General features: G+C 47.9%; 6 protein-coding genes across 6 annotated transcripts; 2 read left to right on the top strand and 4 right to left on the bottom strand.

The window, feature by feature from the left end:
* Positions 1 to 818: 818 nt before the first annotated feature.
* Positions 819 to 1,865, bottom strand: N7532_005951 (alpha/beta hydrolase; the record flags this gene model as incomplete). Its single annotated transcript, XM_056618445.1, has 1 exon — positions 819 to 1,865. The coding sequence occupies one exon, from the start codon at positions 1,863 to 1,865 to the stop codon at positions 819 to 821; it is 1,047 nt and encodes a 348-aa protein (XP_056474604.1).
* Positions 1,866 to 5,269: 3,404 nt separating this feature from the next.
* On the top strand, positions 5,270 to 7,029 carry N7532_005950 (fungal specific transcription factor domain-containing protein; the record flags this gene model as incomplete). Its single annotated transcript, XM_056618444.1, has 3 exons — positions 5,270 to 5,312; positions 5,384 to 6,216; positions 6,295 to 7,029. The coding sequence occupies 3 exons, from the start codon at positions 5,270 to 5,272 to the stop codon at positions 7,027 to 7,029; spliced, it is 1,611 nt and encodes a 536-aa protein (XP_056474603.1).
* A 2,107-nt stretch (positions 7,030 to 9,136) lies between these two features.
* N7532_005949 (flavin-containing monooxygenase) lies at positions 9,137 to 10,642 on the bottom strand (the record flags this gene model as incomplete). Its single annotated transcript, XM_056618443.1, has 1 exon — positions 9,137 to 10,642. One exon carries the CDS (start codon positions 10,640 to 10,642, stop codon positions 9,137 to 9,139), a length of 1,506 nt encoding a protein of 501 aa, XP_056474602.1.
* Positions 10,643 to 12,526: 1,884 nt separating this feature from the next.
* Positions 12,527 to 13,247, bottom strand: N7532_005948 (glutathione S-transferase family protein; the record flags this gene model as incomplete). The annotated part of the gene is made up of 2 exons (XM_056618442.1): positions 12,527 to 13,138; positions 13,194 to 13,247. The coding sequence occupies 2 exons, from the start codon at positions 13,245 to 13,247 to the stop codon at positions 12,527 to 12,529; spliced, it is 666 nt and encodes a 221-aa protein (XP_056474601.1).
* Positions 13,248 to 18,567: 5,320 nt separating this feature from the next.
* Positions 18,568 to 18,765, top strand: N7532_005947 (uncharacterized protein; the record flags this gene model as incomplete). Its single annotated transcript, XM_056618441.1, has 1 exon — positions 18,568 to 18,765. The coding sequence occupies one exon, from the start codon at positions 18,568 to 18,570 to the stop codon at positions 18,763 to 18,765; it is 198 nt and encodes a 65-aa protein (XP_056474600.1).
* Positions 18,766 to 20,041: 1,276 nt separating this feature from the next.
* On the bottom strand, positions 20,042 to 20,869 carry N7532_005946 (glutathione S-transferase family protein; the record flags this gene model as incomplete). The annotated part of the gene is made up of 3 exons (XM_056618440.1): positions 20,042 to 20,415; positions 20,471 to 20,676; positions 20,739 to 20,869. 3 exons carry the CDS (start codon positions 20,867 to 20,869, stop codon positions 20,042 to 20,044), a joined length of 711 nt encoding a protein of 236 aa, XP_056474599.1.
* Positions 20,870 to 21,075: the final 206 nt, after the last annotated feature.

Genomic DNA, 21,075 nt, shown 5'->3' with positions numbered 1-21,075 from the left:
CTAGCTGCGCTGGTGTATCTTTAAGCACATTCGCGAGCAGATCGTACCAGTGTACTAATAGCCCTGCATCTTCGGCCTGGATACGCTTCGATTCCTTTGTCTTTTGCTTCACTGGGCCTGAAACTAGGCCCACTGGAAGACGTTGCTCGAAGCGATATGCCCACATCTTGCTAACCTGTTTCCCAGGCTTACCAACGCGTATAAGCGCCCAATTCGCCCAGGCTTGCAGTAGCCTAGGGGTCACTGGCATATTCCAATCACGCATATGGGCTATCTAGCATATCAATGTTTCCTCCTGATACCCCTCAAGAGCTTTATTAACCGGTATCCTGGTAGTACGAACCTGTGTACCCTTTTGACGCGGTCGCGTAGGTTCTGACACGGAACATCATATTCACTCACAATCTTAGCGCGAAATTCAGTTTTTCTTCGGCTGGGGTCGCTTCGTAGGCCTCGATCATACGAGATTCATCAAACTTAGAAGTCTTCGGCATGTTGTGTGGAATTCGTGAATTTGATCAAATTGGAGGTTACGGTGTGAACGGGGGTTACGCGGGACACCCACCCCTCCTGGTGTGCGTGTGGGAGGGGTGAGTGCGCTGCTAAGGCACAGATACTGACTAAATAAGTATCTTCCGGAGATAAGCCTATTTAGATACACCGACCTGGACTATCAGGCAGGGAGGAGTGGGAGCAGTAAAAGGGGAGTGTGGTAGTATCAACACCCCAAAATTAAACCTTTTAAGCAAATGTTTGCAGGGAGAATGTAAATGAGATAAATATATACTTTGAATTTGTGACTTCCTCCTTCGTCCATACTAGGGGCCGTGCCGCCCATCCAAAGCTATGATGATGCAAGCTGGATCTGCGGGTGTGTCCAAAAGCCAACCAGCTGAGCTGACTACATCAAAGTCCCATTTGCGAGATGTTGCGGCGTAGGGCCAGGCAGCATAATGCCCATGGGGAACACCTGAGTAAACGTCCATTCTGGTGGAAACGCCGTTTTCACGCAAGGCCCTTTCGTAAATCAAACCGTCATCTCTTAGGGGATCGAGACCACATACTTGAATATAGGTTGGTGGCATCCCAATATGGGGATTTGTGGCATTGAATGGCGAAAACTTGGGAGAATGTACGTCGAAAGCAGCCTGGTCGTATGCATAGCGGATCATGGCATCGTTCAAGAGTGGTGCATTTTGATTGTCCCGGCGAGAAATAAATAAGGGTTTGTACCCCTGCGGCACAATCTCCTCATCGAGGATAAATGGCTGGCCAAGCCACAAACCTGTCAGAGGAGGTGAAAATTTCTCGGATACTGATTTTTGGCAAGTGACAGCCGCCAAATTTGCGCCCGCCGATACACCTCCAAGGACAAGACCTGCCACTGGGTTTGCTCCAAGTTCAGCTGCATGACTTGTTATCCATTCCAAAGAATCCCAAGCGTCGTTTGCGGCAAATGGAAACTTGAACTTCGGCGCACAGCGATATGAGATTGATACAACTGTCGTATCATAAAGAGCGGAAATAGCGCGAGCATATGGGTTCAGCCATTTATTGTCTGCGTTAACAAAGCCTCCGCCACAGATCAAGATAAATAACGGGACTGTTTCTAACGATTTCCCTTTTTTTGGCCCATATGTACGTATCTCGTTCATGTAGCCATCGCGCATGGGAATTTTTCGAAGTTCGCTTTGGTCTACATTCCCAATGATCGATGGCATATTTGTGGCATGGGTAGCGTTCATTTGCCTCATAGATATATTCGTTGTTGGTGAAGGTGGAAGGGTTGGAAGAAGGAGTGCAATTTCGGGATCAACTTTGGAGAGGGCCGCGAGGGATTCCGGGGTCGTGTAATCAGATGCCATTCTCAAATTGATATGTGGATACGCCCGAGAAGAAAAACGCAAGGTCTGTAACAAGGGTGCCGTACAGTGATATAATCTTTTCTTTTAAACCCTCAACCTCAACTGGGACCAAAATTCCTCGGCACGGTCTCTAGCCTTTTTGTGGGGCATGAATCTGACGTTGATTTAGTGGCAGATGTCAGTTATGCAAATGGCTGTGTACGTAAAACTTTTTAGATGCGTCAAATACAAACGAATCCAATTCTTCAATCAACGAGCTATTCAATTCGACATCACGCGTACTAATCAGTACGTTGATCAGCCTGCCTGAAGAAACCCACAATCTACTGGGATGCACCGCGTCGCAAGAACCCCCCATGGGATAGTCTCATATCCATTTCTTTGGCCCGGAGTGGGACACTAGTTTATCTACGGCGTCGGTTGGTCTGATCGGCGACCTCAACTTCGGAAGGCTGTTTTCGTTCAGTCTCATGAACAATCCTTTGGCGGAACGGGTGTGCTGCCTAACGGCCACAGTCCCAAGGATTTAGTCCCATGGCGCTAGCGCCATGGGGCTTCTTGGCAAAGTGGATCATGTCCAGCCTGATTTATGTACATAAATTAGCCTAAAGGGGTAATTTTTGCGTTGTGCGTCGGACCTGGGACTGGGTTTTGTTTTAGTCCCATGGGAATTGAAGAGGTCTAGCCGCAGTTGACTTCTGATTTTTGGGCCGAGACAAGCCGATGAGGGAAGGATGCCACCTATGTGCCGTGGTAACCGGCCCCTGCCGGTAGTCTATGAAAGAGACCGTACTCAGTCTATATTGAATTGTCGGCATTAGCGGTCCTGACAAGGCCTTGGGATGATCCGCAGAGACCCGAACCGCATCTAACCATTACACGCCATGAACGGGTATTGTTTCGCAATCTAGGACCCGTGGGTCCTCAAACAAGACAAACATAAAAACCCTTGTCGCCTACATCCTATTCAAATTTTTAGCTGTATTTCGTCGAATGAAACAGGCCTACGGTAATTTGATTACCGGAATACCTACAGTCATGTTACAAATATTTTGCACACCAGTACTTCGGCCCCAATAATTTTTCTGCCGGTCGAAAGTTCAACCTTCATGTCCAGGAGAAACCAATTGCTAATCGGCACGGACTGAATTGCATACCGAGTTATTCTGGGTGCATGATGTCGGGCACCGGGGGTGAAAGTGTAGGTGGTCGAAGAAGCTGAGCCGGGAATTGTCCAAGGGGTAGGGAGTTGTACTCCATATAGATCAATCTAAATGGTGGTGGCGTCAGCTAAGCTCTCGTGGCTGACCCTGGTCTTGGGGCGGGTCCAGCTCGGTGCTGTCTGGCTGTCGTCGGCTGTCATTCCCCTGTCTGTATCCTCCAATGCCAGGGCCTAGCCAAGTGATCATTTTTTCTCCATTGAAGAGGTTCATCAGCTAATCTTCCAAGGATTGTCTTTGTATCGCGAAGAGTGCTGATGCATGGACTGCAGATTCAGCAGACACTTGGCTACAAGAAAAATGAATCCACCACGGAAACAATTCGCTGTTTGGAATACGATGGCCACGACGTGAGTATGGAGCTTGATCGTACCGGCTGCCATTTAAAGGTCCTGAGCAACCGTCGTTAAATGCCAGACACGAATTGGGCGACTCCAAGGAGATATCGAATGCTGCCGATCATAGCAAGTCGACTACTGCAGAAAATGAGTTTGTAATCATGAATTCAAGTGTTGTCAGGCGTTGCAGGAACACTAGCACTACGGAAGGTGCGGCAGAATGGTGGTGGCGGAGCTGCTCCCGGGCCTCTGATGATCCTGATGCAGTTGTATGGCTCTGGTTTGTCAGTAAGGTATTGAATCAAAGTTCTGCTGAAGGAAATAATATAATAGGTGAGCCCAGTACTTGAAAAAGCTGAGGCCAGACTTGGGTCGCCGCCTTCCGAGTCAAATTCAACTTCCATGTTTGTCAGCGATCATTCGCCTTTTTCCTCGGTCGAGCCTAGCTTCCGTTGGAACATTGGGGGCTTCTCCGACCCCGCAAAATTACCCCGCGGGGAAAAGAGCATGGTCACTAGCCTATGCACATTTCTCCGGGCTCAACACATGCAAGCCACAGGAACTAACTAACCGCACGTAATATTGGTACAAACATTACTCGTCCCTCCCATGGTGAGTCCGCCACCCAAAGATTCGCTTCATTCTGTGAGAGCTGACCCGCAGAAGTTCTGGCGAAGAAATTGGCTGATCAATACCGACCAATGATTTCGTGGCCTTGTACCCCGTACTCCGTACACGTAAACCATCATCAGCTTGCCCACAATTGATATAGAGATCTACATGTGCTTTTATTCTACCCTGCTACCTTGATGTTGCAACCACCGAGTATCGGAGCATCACAGCGATATTTCAACCCCCCTAATTTCTGTCTTTCATTTCTTCGGAATCAACAATCAGATCATTCATTTCACCTGATATAAACCTTCTTCTTTCGCGATTCCGTTGCTTATATTGGCCAGTTCACCTCCTGGCATTTCATGACTGATACGCTGAGTTTCTGTCAAGTTCACTTCGGGTATGATTTTGAACTGGCCTCGATTTAGGTAGTGTAGTGGGGAAACCACTATAGGTGTATCATGGAGGGTGCTGAAATAATAGAGATAGTCTAGTATGCATAGCTACTGAATTAGATCAGGTGTAACCAACAACATGAGCTGATTGATTGGAAGAAAGATCAAAGAGTGGAAAAGAGTGGGCATGTTAAATACCCATTTGTATCCTCCGAGAATAGTAAAAGAAGCGGGGTATCCGTGCTGCGAGACTCGGAGTAAACTGGTCCAAGTTGCTGCTCACACCCAAGTTTACATACAAACAAACACTAATAATATGTAGTGACACGGGAGCGACCAAGAAGAGGAGACTGTAAGTAATTCTCCACTTTTTTGGATATGAAACATTTCCTGTGTCCTGTATCTTCCATCTGCGAACGGGGATTGGGTGGATGCTGAATCAATCACCCCTCAGTTCGCCATCAAATATTGGTAATACACTTTAGCCAAAGTACGGTGTTACATCATCATTGACCTTTGCGCTCATATTTAACCACAAATCTGCTGAGCGCCCTTTTCCATTTGCATAAAATCATAGCTCTAATCATAATGGCCACTTCCAGTCAATCTCTTCACGGTGTTCGTGATCGGGCAAGGATCGTATGCTGCCAGTGTCACGCACGCAAGGTTAAGTGTGATCTGCAGACTCGATTACAAGGCACTTGTTCGAATTGTTATAAACATGGATTGGCCTGCCAGTAGGTATCATGAGGTGGTGAGATGGCTACGTAATTGCTGACCATTTCTAAGACCTCGCCCCAACCGAAGAACGACTGTCAAAGAGAGATACACAAAGCATGCGCCCGGATCTCCTAGACCTCACGGAGCAGCTCCTCAAGGGTTTGAAAGGCCAGCGACTCCAAAAACATCCACCGTTCGGGAGCAACAGGACCAAGTGGCTGCTGTTCCAGCACCTGAAGCGTTACATAAACAGTACCTTGGTGCAATGACCTGCATATTGCATAATGCTCCTAGCATTCCCCCAAACTATCTGCGCATCACAGCCATCTCAAATAGCCGGAACCAGGAGATCTTGACAATAATAGATCCTACGTCATCACCACCGGCAATTTTATTAAATGCATATGTCGACGCCTACTTCCAACACATTTTCCATCAATTTCCAGTTGTTGATCATGCCGATTTATCTTCTAGCAGACCTTCGCTAGCTCTTCAGCAAGCGATTTGCATGGTGGGAACTATGCTGAGGCACCCCAAAGGACCGGATATTCTGGCTGAGAATGAGAAATATTATTACAACGCCAAGACCCTCATCAACATCAACCACGAGCAGGACCCTATTACCGTTCTGAAGGTTGTGTGTCTTTTGTCAACACGCAACATTGCTGGCCCTGTGTTATTGACCGTTGATTGCGCGTGGCATTGGTTGGGTATAGCAATAAGACTGTTGCAGCAAATGGGTCTGCATCGCGAGGAAATGTGTGTTGCTTTTGCCAGCCCAGGAATTGCACGCAGGATTTCATGGTGCCTTTTCGTGCGTATCCCTGAAATCCAACTTGCTCATACTAATAACATCAAGGTCCAAGATAAGCTTTTGTCCGGTGCATTTGGACGGCCTACATGTATCAAAGAAAATGAGTTTGACGTTCGACCCCTGACGGAAGAAGACTTCGAGTCTCCCGACATTCAATCCTTGATTTTCATGCAGCTAGCCAAGATAGCTAGCATTCTGGGTAGTATATTAGACCTCCGATGGCGGTCTCCTAAAGATGTGCAAACACAGGTATGTACGCCTTAAGTCATTTAGCATGAGTATATTATTTTAAACAGATTTTCATACTTGCTTTTGCTGCCATGGCAGCATATAGATATCCTCCGTTCACTAAAAGATTGGATCCGCAATCTTCCGACAGCTATGCACATTTTTGACCGCAATGGTTTTCGAACATACCGACGGGATGTTTTTGAATTACACATTGTGTATTTTGCCACCATTATATTATATTTTGACCTATTCAACGACCAAGACATAACATCTGTCCCGAACATTGTATCTCTGATCGCCTCTTCATGCATTGCCCGCTTATACCATGAGATTGACTGCAGGGATGACCTCAGTTATCTTCTTGGTATACAAAATTGGTTTTTGATAGTAGCTGCAATGCCGCAGCTTCTATACAATGCCGCTGAATGCTCGCTGGAATTGGATAGCTACTGTTCGGAAGAGCTTGACATTCTTGTGTCGTCCTTGGAACAGTTTCAAGCAAGAATTCCCGGTTCAACGGTGGTATTGAACGCAATCAACAGACTCCGAACTTCACGCAATAGCGGTCGAGTCCGAAATACGATAACAACCTTTGAATCGCGAGAAACGGTCTTGTTCAGTGAAGGGTATGATATTCTCAGCTTCCGCGACTTGTTTCCATTTCCGAATTCACTGTCACCAAGGCTTGCGCTGTGGGAATTTTATGCTGGAGACATATTCCAAGGCCTGGAATCTCCCATGGCCGCGCCAGAGGACCCTGGCTGGATCTCTGGAGAGTTCGCGGATCTTTCTCGATTGGCGTTTGCCGGTATACCACAAGCTTTTTCGTAATATCCTGCTACCACCGCAGCCAATTCCACCCGAAATGATCATAAGTCGTCTAGAATTGGAGTATTATTAAGATGTGTTGAGTCTTCTGAGAAGAGTATTTTTCATTTTATATGCTAAGAAAGCTTGGAAAAGGGAGAACGCGAGGTTGGAAGAAGCCAAGCTGATACTTAAATACACACCACTAGCCACCCAACGCCATCATCCATACGTGGATTCTGTTGAGGTTCCAGGATAAGGCACCGAATTGATGCCTCATTCCCAACCTCTGTCGGCATGCCTGTCCAGGGAAACCGGAGGCACTGAGTTTGATATACGCTTCAAGCTCTCTTGCCACCATTATATTCTACATTCGGGAGATCTTCATGGAAGAACCCCGATCGAGACCGATTATGAGGGATTTACCACTGTCAGGGGCTTGGCGCCCGTTCAGGAATAAATACCCCCAGAGTCGCATGTAGACAGTTTGATGCAGAAAAAGTTCAAGTTATGTCAATTCCATTAAGGTTGATTTGTCTAGCAGGCCCTTATTCAATATTCAGTGCTTCGTCGTAGCCCAATCTCAACAAATTATTCGTGAAAACCACGTAGTTCTAACTGTGCACAGAGAGATATATATCTTGCAATACCATTGTGTTGAGATTGGATACGATGAAGCAATGAATATTGAATAAGGGCCTGCTAGACGAATCGACCTTGATGGAATTGAACTTGACTGTATCGTGTTAAACTGTCTACATACATTCTGGGGGTATTTATCCCTGAACGGGCGGCAAGCCCCTGACAGTAGTAAACCCCTATTATCGGTCTCAATCGGAATTCTTCCATGAAGATCCCCTGAATTTACAATATAATGTCGCACAAGAGCGTTTGAAGCGCATATTAAGCTCAGTGCCCCAGGTTTCCCTGAACAGGCATGCCGACAGAGGTTGGGAATGAGGCATCAATTCGGTGCCTTATCCTGGAACCTCAACACATTGAACGCCGTATTGTCCTTCTATTCAAAGAGTTCCTCCTAGCACTAATAAATCTCGTCCCTTATTAAATAGCTTTTCCACCGACACAATAATACAGGAATAGCTAGATAGTCTCGCGTAGGGCAGCTAGTCGTGGATATTATTTCCTATACGCTCTCCACTTGTAATGGGTCAGACCCGCTTGTCACTATATGGCATTTCCCTGCACACTCCCGTTCTGCCTGCCACCGCCCTGCCTTCTACTTCTACTAGTGTTTGCCTGTCCTAAAAATACTAGTTAATATTAGATAAATACCTCTTCTTAGATTATAGCCTCTAAAGGAGACGAGCCTCTATACTCATCTCTAGGCTTAGCTATTGTCGGGATATATTCTCCTGTCAGAACAAACTGGCTGTGACCCACTGCTAGCGACCGATGGATAACATCCCTTGCTTGGTGTACGCATTCTTGCGCTGGGCTGTGGCCTCGGTGTTGTGACCGCCGAAGGCCGGCGTGTGGGATCTAGGGGTGTTTTTCCAACTAGACTGAACATCTACATCTATCAACACAATTGACTTTTGCTTTGGAGCATACACACTGTCCACTTAACTGTGTACACAGTACCTAGCTGGTGATACCAACAGCTATACCTTGGAGGGTTTTGTTACGGTGCATGCCTGGGTCACATGGCTGTATACTCTGGCCGAAGGAACACTATGTCAGCCGTCATCAGGACCAATACATATAGTAGCGCACGTACATTGTTACTTCATACATTAAAAAAAAAAAAGTACGTGTATCTACAGTGTAAATATTCACGCGACGCATTTTTAGAGATGCGATAGGTAGACGGTGTGTCGCTATACAAAAGAAGTCATAGCAGAAAATACGAATCGAATACGACTAAACCCCCCAAAATTGTTGAGTATCACGGTGGCTGAACCTTATGGCAGGGATTGGGAACAGATATATAAGAGGCATCTGGCCCCTGTAATAGATCACTCCTTAAGTCAACCAATAAGATTCAATCAGACAATCACATATCTCAACAAAAATAGCGAATACGAATAAGCAAAATTCTTATTCGTGTGTACCCCTACGTTTTAGTAGGGGCTGTAGCAGGTATCCTCACATCAATTGCAAATACGCAAACTCAAGTTAGCCTCTTTCGCAAATGCAGACTGGGGCCTTGCACAAACTCGAGCCCATCATCAAGGTTCCCTTTCCTCGCGAAGCGAATATCCTTACCATAGTGATCACGCGGCTGCCAAGGGCCCCGATCCGCCGCGCGAGGCAGAGCATGGGAACCGAGGTTAACGTATGTCGACTTGAGTTTCAGCAGTGGGCGCTCCTGGAGATTCCGGGCATCCTGGGCCTTCAAACACGGGACAGCAGCGACTAACTTGCGCGACTCGAGCGTCTTGAGAATGCGGGCGATGCATTGCGCGATGGCGTCGGCACCCAGTGTCCATGAAGCGTTGGTGTATCCGATCACGAAGGCGGCGTTGGGAAGATCCTGCAGCATGAATCCGTTCCACAGGTACTTAGAGCCGACGTCGATCTTCTGCCTGTCCACGCTAAGCGCGACGCCGCCGCCGATCTGTAGTTTGAGCCCAGTCGCTGTGACGATGATATCCGCGTCGAGCATCTCGCCCCCGTTAAGGGTGATACCCTTCTCGTTGACGGTTTTGATGGTGTCGGTGCAGACATCCGCCTTGCCACGGCGCAGGCTAGCGAAGAAGTCGCCATCTGGGCAGACGCACATTCGCTGGTCCCAGGGGTTGTAGTGAGGCTTGAAATGCGGGTCGTAGGAGATGTGGCCAGGCAGTTCCTTTTCCAAGCCTCGCTTCAAGATCCAGGTCGCGAAGGAGGGGAATCGCTGACAGAAGAGGAAGAACATACGCTGTCTTAGGATCCAGATAGCGCGTTGTACTCCGTGGTAGATGCCTGATGGCAGTAGGTATGATAGCCTACCGTGGGGTTTTTGGTTGGGGACTGAATAAATGTAGGTCGGACTACGCTGTAGCATTGTTACATGCGCCGCCTCGTTTGCCAAATTAGGCAGGAGCGTGATCGCGGTAGCGCCACTACCGATGATTACGACCTTCTTGTTCTTGTAGTCGAGGTCCTCGGGCCAGAATTGCGGGTGAATGACTTTGCCCTGGAAGTTATCTAGATCGGGGATCTTAGCCTGCAGGGGCTGATTGTAGTCGTAGTAGCCGGTGCCGAAGATCAAGAAGCGCGCGGTCATGGTCTTGGGCACACCGTCCACATTGACGGCCAGTGACCAGGTATTGTCTGTCGTGGACCAGTCGGCAGACGACAGATGGTGACGGAACAGGATGTGCTCGTCGATACCATACTTCTGGGCGGTGTCGCGCATGTATTGCTTAATCGCGGAGCCCTCTGCGATGGGGTTGTTGTGGTTCCAGGGATTGAAGGCGAAGCCGAAGGTAAACAGATCCGAGTCTGAGCGAATGCCGGGGTAGCGGAACAAATCCCAGGTACCACCCAGGTCCTCGCGAGCTTCGAGGATCGCATAGCTGAAGTTAGGCAGCTGGTCTTGGATGCGGTAGGCGGCGTTAATGCCGGAGATGCCTGCACCAACGATAATCACATCGAAGCACGACTCTGACTGGGCAGTTGCGTGGCCATTCATTTTGAAATGAGATGGAAAGAAGAAGTGTGGATGAACATCAGAATCGGGGCGCAACGTTTCTTAAAAAGAACTATGCCTCGGTCTCAACGTGATGGTCGTGGAGATTGACTCGTGGTGCATACTGCCAGGTCCGTGTGTCCTCCTTCACGCCGGGGAGGGGGGGAATCGGGGAGATGGATTCATCCTAGTCTGCGATGCCGAAGACATACTATACTATGCCGAGACGAACGTGCTTATGTGTATGACTTCAGTCCATCCATTGTTGCAGCCAAGGGAGTCTCCACATCCCCAAACCAGCTCGGTATCACCCAAGTAAAAGAAGGACCAATGGTTTCGCCTCCGATCTGTATTAATAGGATAGCACTGTGAACCGGGGTTCTGGGGCTGGCCAGGCTCGGTACTGCTCGGCTGTCGTCGGCTATTGTTCCAATCTCTTTGCATATCTCCCGTCTGTGCATGGCTTCAATACCGAGCCCTGCCAAGTGATCAATTTTCTTCTCCATTATTTTTGTAACGTGGTGAGTATCCCATCGGCAATTCTTCCTCTATCATCGCAGATTATCCGTTAGATCGTATAGACAGCTCTCTAGGGTAGGTATATCTACGCTTACAACTAAGGGGGCTAGACCTTGAAATGGGGCAGATCAGGATTAGAGGATGACACTACCCACTAACTATCCCCCTATGTGTCGGGCTTTGGGTAGGTCTCTCCTATCCACGGTGTGTAATCGGGTGCCTAATTGGGTATATCAAACAGTGCAAATGCTAGAGACTTACTAATGCATATTTTGAGCAGATTTAGACTGTAATTCTGTTCTGAGTATTTCTCTGATATAGGCCTACTATAAAAGTCCTTCGCAAGTAAGGAACCCTTTGAAAAAAGCGAGATCCTATTTTCTTAGATGTTTCAGAGACTAGAGGTCCTTGTCATATGCGAAAAAAAAAATTTCCTGGTATGGAATAAAATTAGGAAATCCTTGAAGCTTTGACGATTCTGTTCGCGAGATATCCTCTCCCACTCCTTTGTTAAAAAAGAATTTGAACTTATTCGATGGCGCGAGCGTTGTATTTATTGCACCCAACCAGGGGTATTATCTGGTTGGGTGCAATAGTCGCTTAGTTTCTGCTGAGCAGCTTTAAATTCTTAATGCTTGAAGCGTATTCCTCTTCCATGGAACCATCTCGTTTGAAGCCGTGTTGTTGCAAGCTCAAGATGCAGAATGAGCTTGTCATTGACCTTAAAGATATGCTGCGCAGGTAGTGACATCCTGTGTCTTTGAGGGTTCAAGTACATGATCCACATAAGTTAGATAATCTGACGCGATCCGTCTTCATCAAGCTCAATATCAGTACGATCATATTCATCGCAAAAGGGAGGAAATATAGGGCGAAGTCTCCTTGCCCGGCGAAGCGTTAGGCATGTGGAATTCCAATGTGTCTTCACATCCTCGATTGGCACAAGCTTTGTAGCTTCAGTTTGGGGGCTCCAGAACGTCCCCCAGCGCTGTGAGCTTGCATTGATATAGATAGCAGAGCTTATAATCTACAAAATATAGTAGTATTAGATAATATTATCAATTAATATTTACCTTGCTTAATGTATTAGCAATATCTCGTTTTCGCGCACTCTCACGGGCTGACTTAGATCGTTGTTTCGTTGGAATGATCAACTTCCATTTTCCCTAAATAGGGATTGGCAGATATAGCACGTCAGCTCTATTGGATGGTAGGATCTGCTATAAGGGGGCAGTTGTGCCAACCACATTACGCCAGGTAGGTACTGTTCGTTTATAATTTCCTTAGTCTGGTAAACAAAGCATTTTTATGAGTGCGGCCGTATCTCTTGTGTCATTCGCATGCAGAATCTGTACTCTATCGATATATCTAACTCTGAGGAACCTGACGCTTCTCGATGAACTTCTTCTCGCCAAAAGCCTGCTTGACTCCATCGAGGGCAATGACGCGTTCGTACCAGGCGACGGTGACCGGGCACTTGGCGCGCATCTCGGCGTCGATGCCCATGGAGAAGCCCCAGGCCAGCGCCGAGGCGAGTGTGATATCGGCCATGCTGATCTTGTCATCACTGCACACCCAGGTGCGGTTCTTCAGGTGGAAGTCGAGTAAGGACAGCGAGCGCTCCAGGCGCTCCAGGGCGGTGTTCTCGGTGGCTTCGTCGTATGGCTTAGCCCCTCGACGCCACAACGCCAGCTGCACCACGTTATCCATGACCTCACCCTGGGAAAAGCAGATCCACTGCCGGATAGTGGCCCGCTCGACAAGCGTGCTGCCCATCAGCTGCTCGGCGGCCGGGCCACTCAGAGCGACATATTCGGCAATGGCATCCGTCTCGAATAGGTTGGTGCCGTCGGCGCCCTCAAAAGTGGGCACCTTGCCGAACGGGAACTTGGATAGGAATTCGGGGGTGCGGTTGGTCTCGCGCATGACAAAGTCCGGGATGGTCAGCTCCAGGCCGTTGAGGTTGGCTGCTGCCTGGATCTGTTGGAGGCATGAATTAGCAGCCATTGGGAATGAACGAGCATGCAGGACGAACTCTCATGACCCGGGGGCTAGGGATATAGGACCAGATCTTGCCGAATGGTGCCATTGTGTCTGGGGGATATCGAGATCAGTGGTTGGTGGGGAAGTGATAGTACGATAACCCTTTATATATCTGTCTTTTCTACTTTTTTGCATTTGTAATGACTTGCCGGGAGGGGTGGAAGCGGCATGGTATGTCGATTTCTAATTATCATGAAACTTAGGAACAGACAGGGACTTCTCGGCAATGGAAGGCGGCCAGCCAACCCCGCGCTCTACAAGCATATCCCGCCGCTATCCCATGCCGCATTGCCCGAAGCCGAATCAACCCAGTGGGGCCGCCGCCATGGTCCAAATACTTCCGAGTGTGAATTATCATGCTGGTGGTAACGCGACTCGCGGCGGCGGGAGTGGGGAAACCAGCAACCGAGGCGGATGTCATGCCTGTGGAGCGTTCTGCCGGCGTAGCTACCAAGAAGCAACTCGTACTCCCCAACCGAGGGTATGAATTTCTGCCCCTCTCTCAGGTCCTTGGGTCGCAAGGACAATTGACCCTGGGATCAATAACGACTGAGTCCAAGACCCGGTATTCCGTACTCGTCGACCAAATGTAGCACAGCGTATCAGTCTTCCTCGAAATATAATTTTCAATGTGGAGGCCGGCCCTGAGCCACGACGTTTGTCTTCCACTTTTAGAACCAAGAAGAATGATTTGTGGATCCGTCGAATCAGCTATTCATAGAATACCGATCTGGTAGTCATCTGACCAAAGGTTCGTAAGTCGTGCTGGGAGTTGCACGCTTACTATTCTTCTGCGATGGAGATGTAATTGGCCTGACCATCAGGTTTGTTTGGAGGATGACTTTGTAGTATCACAGCAGATTTCAGAATGTTGTTGGTGCCCTGGCCACAGAGATTTGACTATGCTTATTTCCATCCAGACGAGCTCCTCGGTCCCTGAAAACGAAGGATTATTTCCATATTGATATCCCTGAGGAGTAATTGGTATGTGAACGGCGATCCCTGAATCCATCAGTATCTTAGCTGATTTCTGTTACGAATGGAACTTCATACCGGTCGCAGGTTCCTAATGCCGCCCTGTTGATCTCGAGGGGAAGAGGGGTTTAGAGGCAAGCCGCAGGAATGACTCTTTGGTGGCTGAAAGCCTTCTCCAAAATCGGGTCAAACTTGTTTGAAACCAGGGTGGTTGAACAGGATGTGACTGTGTAGTATGATTATTTAAACACTAGAAAGTGAAAAGACCATGTACGTGCCGCTAGAAGTAAAATGCCATGCTATTATGTTGAAAGGGAGGTCAAATTTAATCGATTGTTCCAATTATTCGTGGACGTAGTGAAATGGCAGGTTGATAATTAATCACCCCGGCCATTCCCGAGGTGATAAAATAACCTTGTAGACCCATTAAGGGAACTGTCGGGATATATCCTCTTGTCAGAACAATCTAGCGGTGACCCACTGCTAGCCACTGATGGATAACATCCTTTGCTTGGTGTACGCATTCTTGCGCTGGGCTGCGGCCACGGTGTTGTGGCCGCCGAAGGCGGCGTGTGGGATCTAGGGGTGTTTTCCAACTAGACTGAGAAGGAACATCTATCTACATGAATCAACTGACTTTTGCTTTGGAGCATACACACTGTCCACTTAACTGTGTACACAGTACATAGCTGCTAATACCAACAGGAACAGTGCATAAAGTCACTTCATCGCGACATTTGCAACTTTTCTCTTAATGGGCAAAGTATGACACAAATCCTTGATCTGCTAGAATATACCTATGAGCAGACAAGTAGATAAGAGCTAGATAGATGTTATTCCCTTAGAATGTTGGTTATCCTCTATATCTTATGTTACCTTACCACCCTGTCGTCGATCACGACGCAGCTTATGCAGAAGTATGATGGAGATGAAGGGATTATTGGCGTCGATGACCTAAAACGCTGGCCAATCAGTTCGGCCGCCGTTAGCATTTTATCCGCCACCGGGACAAGAAGATCGATCAAATCCTTAAAAATAGTAAGCCCCCCCCGGGGGATGAGTTACTCAAACGTGCCAATCACCGCCCTAATAGCCAGGAAAATCCCCTAGACGCGGCCAAATACTATGCAGCTATTGATCTCGTCATTTTAGTAAGAGCCGCGCTGCGTTTCAACTAGGTCAACTCCATATATGAAGACGAGAACCCGTTTGTCTCAGTAGATAGTACGTATTATAACTCTCAGGGGTTTTATAGAATCGACATTAATGTGTAATCTTATTTAACCAACCTATACAACCCTGTACCACTCTGTGCCCTCTTCACAACTCCATCTCGCCCCTTGAATTCTTCCTTACCATTTTACTATTATTTTCAAGTATTTTCGTATATCGCTATTCACAAAATTCGTATTCTTCCAGTGAGCCCAATCGATACAAGTCTAATTCTGCGTACCGCACGTCACTTGCGTCTTCATTGACCAGCCATTATTAGATCTTTGTGAGTTTATTCGTCAGGGTAGAATTTTTGCCTCGAAGTTTAAGGCGCTCCACTCTGTGGTCCCGGATATATTTGAACTGAGGTCACATTTGTCGATAATTTTTACTGCGAAAGACTGTGGTTCCGATGGGTAGTTCGGAATATAACTAAAACTATTTAGAAACAAATTGGAAGTGTGAGAAAAAGGTCGTGGTTCCAGAAACGTATTCGTATGGCCTGATACAGATCTGATGCCTGGCCGAAAAGTGGGGAATAACAAATCCGTGGTGCCCCGCGTTCAATTAACGTAACCCACAAGCGAACCGCCCACACAAGCGAACCGCCCACCCCATCAATTTTGATCTGAGTACTATAACCTCTCTTTTATAACCATCCACCATGCCACCAAATCGATCTAGTTCTGCCCGATTTTCGCAGGATAGGCAGGGCAGACTCTCATTAGCCCTGCATGCCATTCAAAATGGTCAAATTACCTCTATTCGCAAAGCAGCACGCCAATTCGACGTCCCCTGGTCCACTCTACGCGATCGCGTCAACGGTCAACAAAGTCGCTCAGAAACACGCGCCAACAACCATAAATTGACAGAAGACGAGGAGAGATCACTTCTACAATGGGTGCTCTCTATGGATTCACGTGGATCAGCTCCTCGGCCTGCTATGGTGGCAGAAATGGCCAATATTCTATTAGCCGAACGCTGTACGCAGACTGTTGGCGTCAACTGGGTCTACAACTTTGTTAATCGCCATGATGATCTTAAATCTCGGTTCTCTCGAAAGTACAACTACCAACGAGCAAAATGCGAGGATCCAAAGGTCATACGAGAGTGGTTCGACTTGGTTCAACGCACGATTAATGAGAACGGCATCCAACCTGACGATATATATAACTTTGATGAGACTGGCTTCGCAATGGGTCTTATTGCTACTGCAAAAGTCGTCACCCGTGCTGAATACTACGGTCGGAGATCTCTTAAACAACCTGGAAATCGTGAATGGGTCACATCTATCGAGTGTATTGGTGCGTCGGGCTTCAAATTACCACCTTGTCTTATCTTCAAATCCAAGACACATCACCAGGCTTGGTACGAAGATAAAGGGGTAGGACCGGACTGGAGGATCGAAATCAGTGATAATGGATGGACAACTGATGCTATTGGCCTTCGCTGGCTGAAAGATCTCTTTATTCCGAGTACGGCGAGCCGTACAAAGGGTAAATATCGTCTTCTAGTCCTTGATGGTCATGGTAGCCATTTGACACCTCAATTCGACCGACTTTGCGCTGAACATGATATTATACCAATTTGCATGCCAGCGCATTCATCTCATTTGCTACAACCACTAGATGTCGGGTGTTTTGCGAACCTAAAGCGCGCATATGGTGGCTTGGTTGAGCGAAAAACTCGATGCAATATCAACCATATTGACAAGCTTGATTTCCTTGCCGCCTACCCGCACGCTCGCGAGATCTCATATCACTCGGATATAATTCAGAGCGCATTCGAATCTGCTGGTTTAATACCCTTTGATCCCGATCGGGTTATATCGAAGCTTAATATTCAGCTTCGAACACCAACCCCCCCCAGGAAGCCGACCAGGAAGCCGATCAAGTGAGTGGAGCCCTACAACACCACTCAACACAAAACAATTATATTGGCAAGAATCTTCAGTCAAAGCTCTACTCAAATATCGATCCGTGAGCCCTCCAACGCCTACAAAGCATGTGGTAGAGCAGACTCTTAAAGGCTTCCATGTCACGCTTCAAAGGCTAGCGATGTTGGAGAAAGAAATCCGGGATTTGCGCGCTGCCAATGAGGTTCGGAAACAAAAACGCAAGAGGTCTAATAAACGCATCGACCGTACTGAAGGCATGTCAATTCAGGAGGGAAGAGACGTAATATTCAGTTCGAACCAAGCCGTTGAATCTCTGGATCCTGTTCATCCAGAACTAGCTCCGGTCGCAAATGAGACTAATACACCACGACAACGGGCGCCACCAAGATGCAGTGGTTGTGGAGGGATAGGGCATAAGATAAATAGATGTCCGAAGCAGTGATATCAATAATTTAATGGCGTTGTGGTTATTTTATATGCAAATCAAAATTATAGGTTGAGATGGGTGGGCGGTTCGCTTGTGTGGGCGGTTCGCTTGTGGGTTACGTTACACCTAGTTTCGATCTGTCAGCCAATGACGATGATGTTTTCCCATGCCGAATCCAACAGAGCCGAGCAGAGCCGACGAGAGGGTTTGAAGGCTGGAAATACGAGACATCATTGATCCCTCTACCCCAAACGAAACAATATTGAATATTATTTCGACTAGCCATCAGGGTGGGTAGACCGGATGCAATGCTTCCCGGGTCATTCTGTCATTCTATGATTTCATAGAATCCACTTCCACTAACACGGCAACACCCAAATGCCATATACTGCCGTCTTCTCCCCTCCAAGGTATGGGCCATTGAAGGGGGGGCAAAATCGCCGCCTCACATACTTGGTCTCCCCGGATGAGTGTTCTCAGCTGCGGGCATCAGGCCATAGCGGGCCCTTACCATTATTAGCGCCCTTCTCGAAGCTGTGACTCTCGAATACACCCCAGCAAGGTACACCCGCATTGCCTGACCTGCTCGGCCTGTATCTATAAAAAGCCTTGGCCCCCGAGGTGTCTCTTTCATAGCTGGCTCGAAGTACACCTTGTTTATTATCATTTAACTCTGAACCTTTTTTGTTTGGTCTTCACGCGACAGAACTACACCTACACCAACCTCGACAACTACCACACACCCCGTCTCCGATCAGTGCTGTACTTCATACTCCATACCCCTTAAGTCACCGTCACCAGTCTCTTAGTCAACTCCTCAAACACGCCTCACTCTACAGCCGACCACCATCTACCATGGCCATAACTATCGCTCCTCAGCTCGCCCACCCTTCCGTCCGACACTTCTCCGGCCATCGGCCGCGCCCCCATAGTCGCACAGTTCGCGTGTTTGCCATGTCCTACCTCATCTCCGGCGTGGTAGTCCCTTTTATCCCGCCGGCGCTCGAAAGCTTGCGGCAGAAGAACTCGGACTTCCCAGACAGCAACAAGTGAGTACCACGGAGGCATTCCGAATGCATGCCATCCGGCCTGAAGCATGTCTGCAGGGATCCACGACTCTGACACGATATAGGCCCCACCCCCCTCTCTGCTTCCACGCACGCTAGGGCAGAACTAACCATATCTCCGACATGTATTCAACATTAAAACCCGTCGATTCCATTGCTTCTTTTGTTGCTTTGTGAATGGGCTCTGATTCTAGGTACCGTTGCCGACACGGGACCTCCGATACCGTGCATTCGGTCGAGGGGTTTTGGGACCTGGCGTTGCGTTGTGTTTGTTTTTCTTTTCATTTTTCTTTTCTTTCTTTTTTTGTGACAAAGCCTCATAGAATGCGGCGGATTTATTCATGAGGGGATAGGAGGTTTATGCGACATCCAAGAGAGCAGCTGGTAACTAGACGTCTCGATGCCGCGCGCGGCTGGATAAATGATCCTGGATTGCGCCAATGTCTTCATGATAGCAACCAGAAACCAACATCAATAGACGTTGTATACACAGATATCGAGATTAACTGCACGAATCTAACGAGATACTATTCATTTCCAGATAATAAGATCCCAGTACACCACACACGGTGTTCCATGTTTTACACCATCTACTGTACAAGGGAACCCCAAAATTTGGTCCCTCAACTGAGCCGGTTCCGACGAGGTGGCCGAAACGACTCCGCCGCCTCATATTTCCCTTCCTCCACCACCCGGTCATTGGATGAGCCCGATTAGACAAACACATGAAGGATAAAAAGGCTTTCTTGTCAGGGAGCCATAGCCCAGACGTTCAGGTTCATATATAGGCAAAGAAAGCAACCTCTCCGAAGATCTTAATCTGTCTGTGCATTTCTTCGACCATTCTCTATACGTCGGAGGAGGATGACTACTTATTTTGAGTAAAAAGCCCCGGGGGTTTGCGCATTCTATAGATAGCCGATCAAGAACGTAAACAACAATGGCTGTGGTGAACACGTTCAAGAAACTTTCTATAAAAAAATCCACGAGGCAGAGTGCTGCCTATAGACGAATTGACTGCGTCCCTAGATAGACACCTACTTCGCACAACGGTTCTTCTCGCTCCTTCTGAGTTCGCTAGCAGTATAACCTTCTCATTTCTCTTGAATAACTACCAAGTCATTGAATGTGATAAGGTATTGATTGTTTTTCGTTTGTCGTAGTGAACAAAATACCATCCGTGTAAAAAAAAAAAAAAAAAAAAAGGAATTAAAATAAATAAATTTCCATGACTGGCTAGCACAGAAAATGCATCCATTCACTTAATGGTTATCGGAGTTGGCCATTCTATCAATCTTAGCACGAGCGCTTTGGAAGAACTGCTCTGTTTGTTCATTTGTACGGTCAACGTGAGGCACGTCTGCGCCCTTCTGCACCGCAGCCCGCTTGCCGATCTCATCGACCCACTGCTTGAGAGCCGGAAACTCAGACAGATCGATCTCCAGCAGTGCAGGACCACGGCGTACCCACGTATAGCTGGCGATGTCGGCAATTGTGTACTTTGAACCAGCAAGATAGGGGCTTTCCTTCAGACGGGATTCCAGAACCGAGTAAAGTCGCTTGGTCTCGTCAATGTACCGCCTGATACCGTAGTCGGAGCGGACACCGGCGACAAGTCGGAAGTGGTTTGCTTGGCCTACATAACGACAATCGAATAAGACCGAGAAATATATTCGCTCTTTTCAACATACCCTGCATGGGACCAATGCCACCTATCTGGAACATCAGCCAGGACACCTGCTCAATGTACTCGAGAGTGCCAGGCGCGTAGCTGATCTTGCGATCGGTGTCATATTTGTCGGCAAGATAAAGCATGATAGAGCCGCTCTCGAAAACGCGCTGTGAGCCGTCGACGAGTGCCGGGATGCGGCCATTGGGGTTAATCTTCAAGAACCACCTATGTTTAATCGTCGTTAGCAGGATGCGCTTCTGAGCTACGGATGCCGAGGATAATCGTACTCTTCCTTCTGAATGTTTGTTCCAATATCGATCGGCTCAGTCTTGTAGGGCAGACCAAGCTCCTCCAGGGTGATGGAGGCCTTGATGCCGTTTGCAGTAGGCCATGTATAGAGGGTGATGTCAGAGGACATTGTGAAGGAGGTGTGGATTGCGGATGACAAAGTATAGAGTCGCAAAGCGGCTATGAATTATCTGGCATCGAGTGCAGGAGAGTTCATATGCCCCGCGACTTGACCTTGAGCTTTGGGGATCAATTTGTCAGCTTCATTACTCCGATCACCAATGATGTCTTTCCCGAGGCCGATGCCGAGCCTGAGCCTCAACTGGGAAGTTTGAG

The sequence above is a fragment of the Penicillium argentinense genome, assembly GCF_028826775.1.
Source record: "Penicillium argentinense strain IBT 30761 chromosome Unknown utg000005l_segment0_segment0, whole genome shotgun sequence".
NCBI lineage: Eukaryota > Fungi > Ascomycota > Eurotiomycetes > Eurotiales > Aspergillaceae > Penicillium > Penicillium argentinense.
Note: the sequence above shows the minus strand (reverse complement) of the source record. Positions and strands in the feature narration are given on the sequence as shown.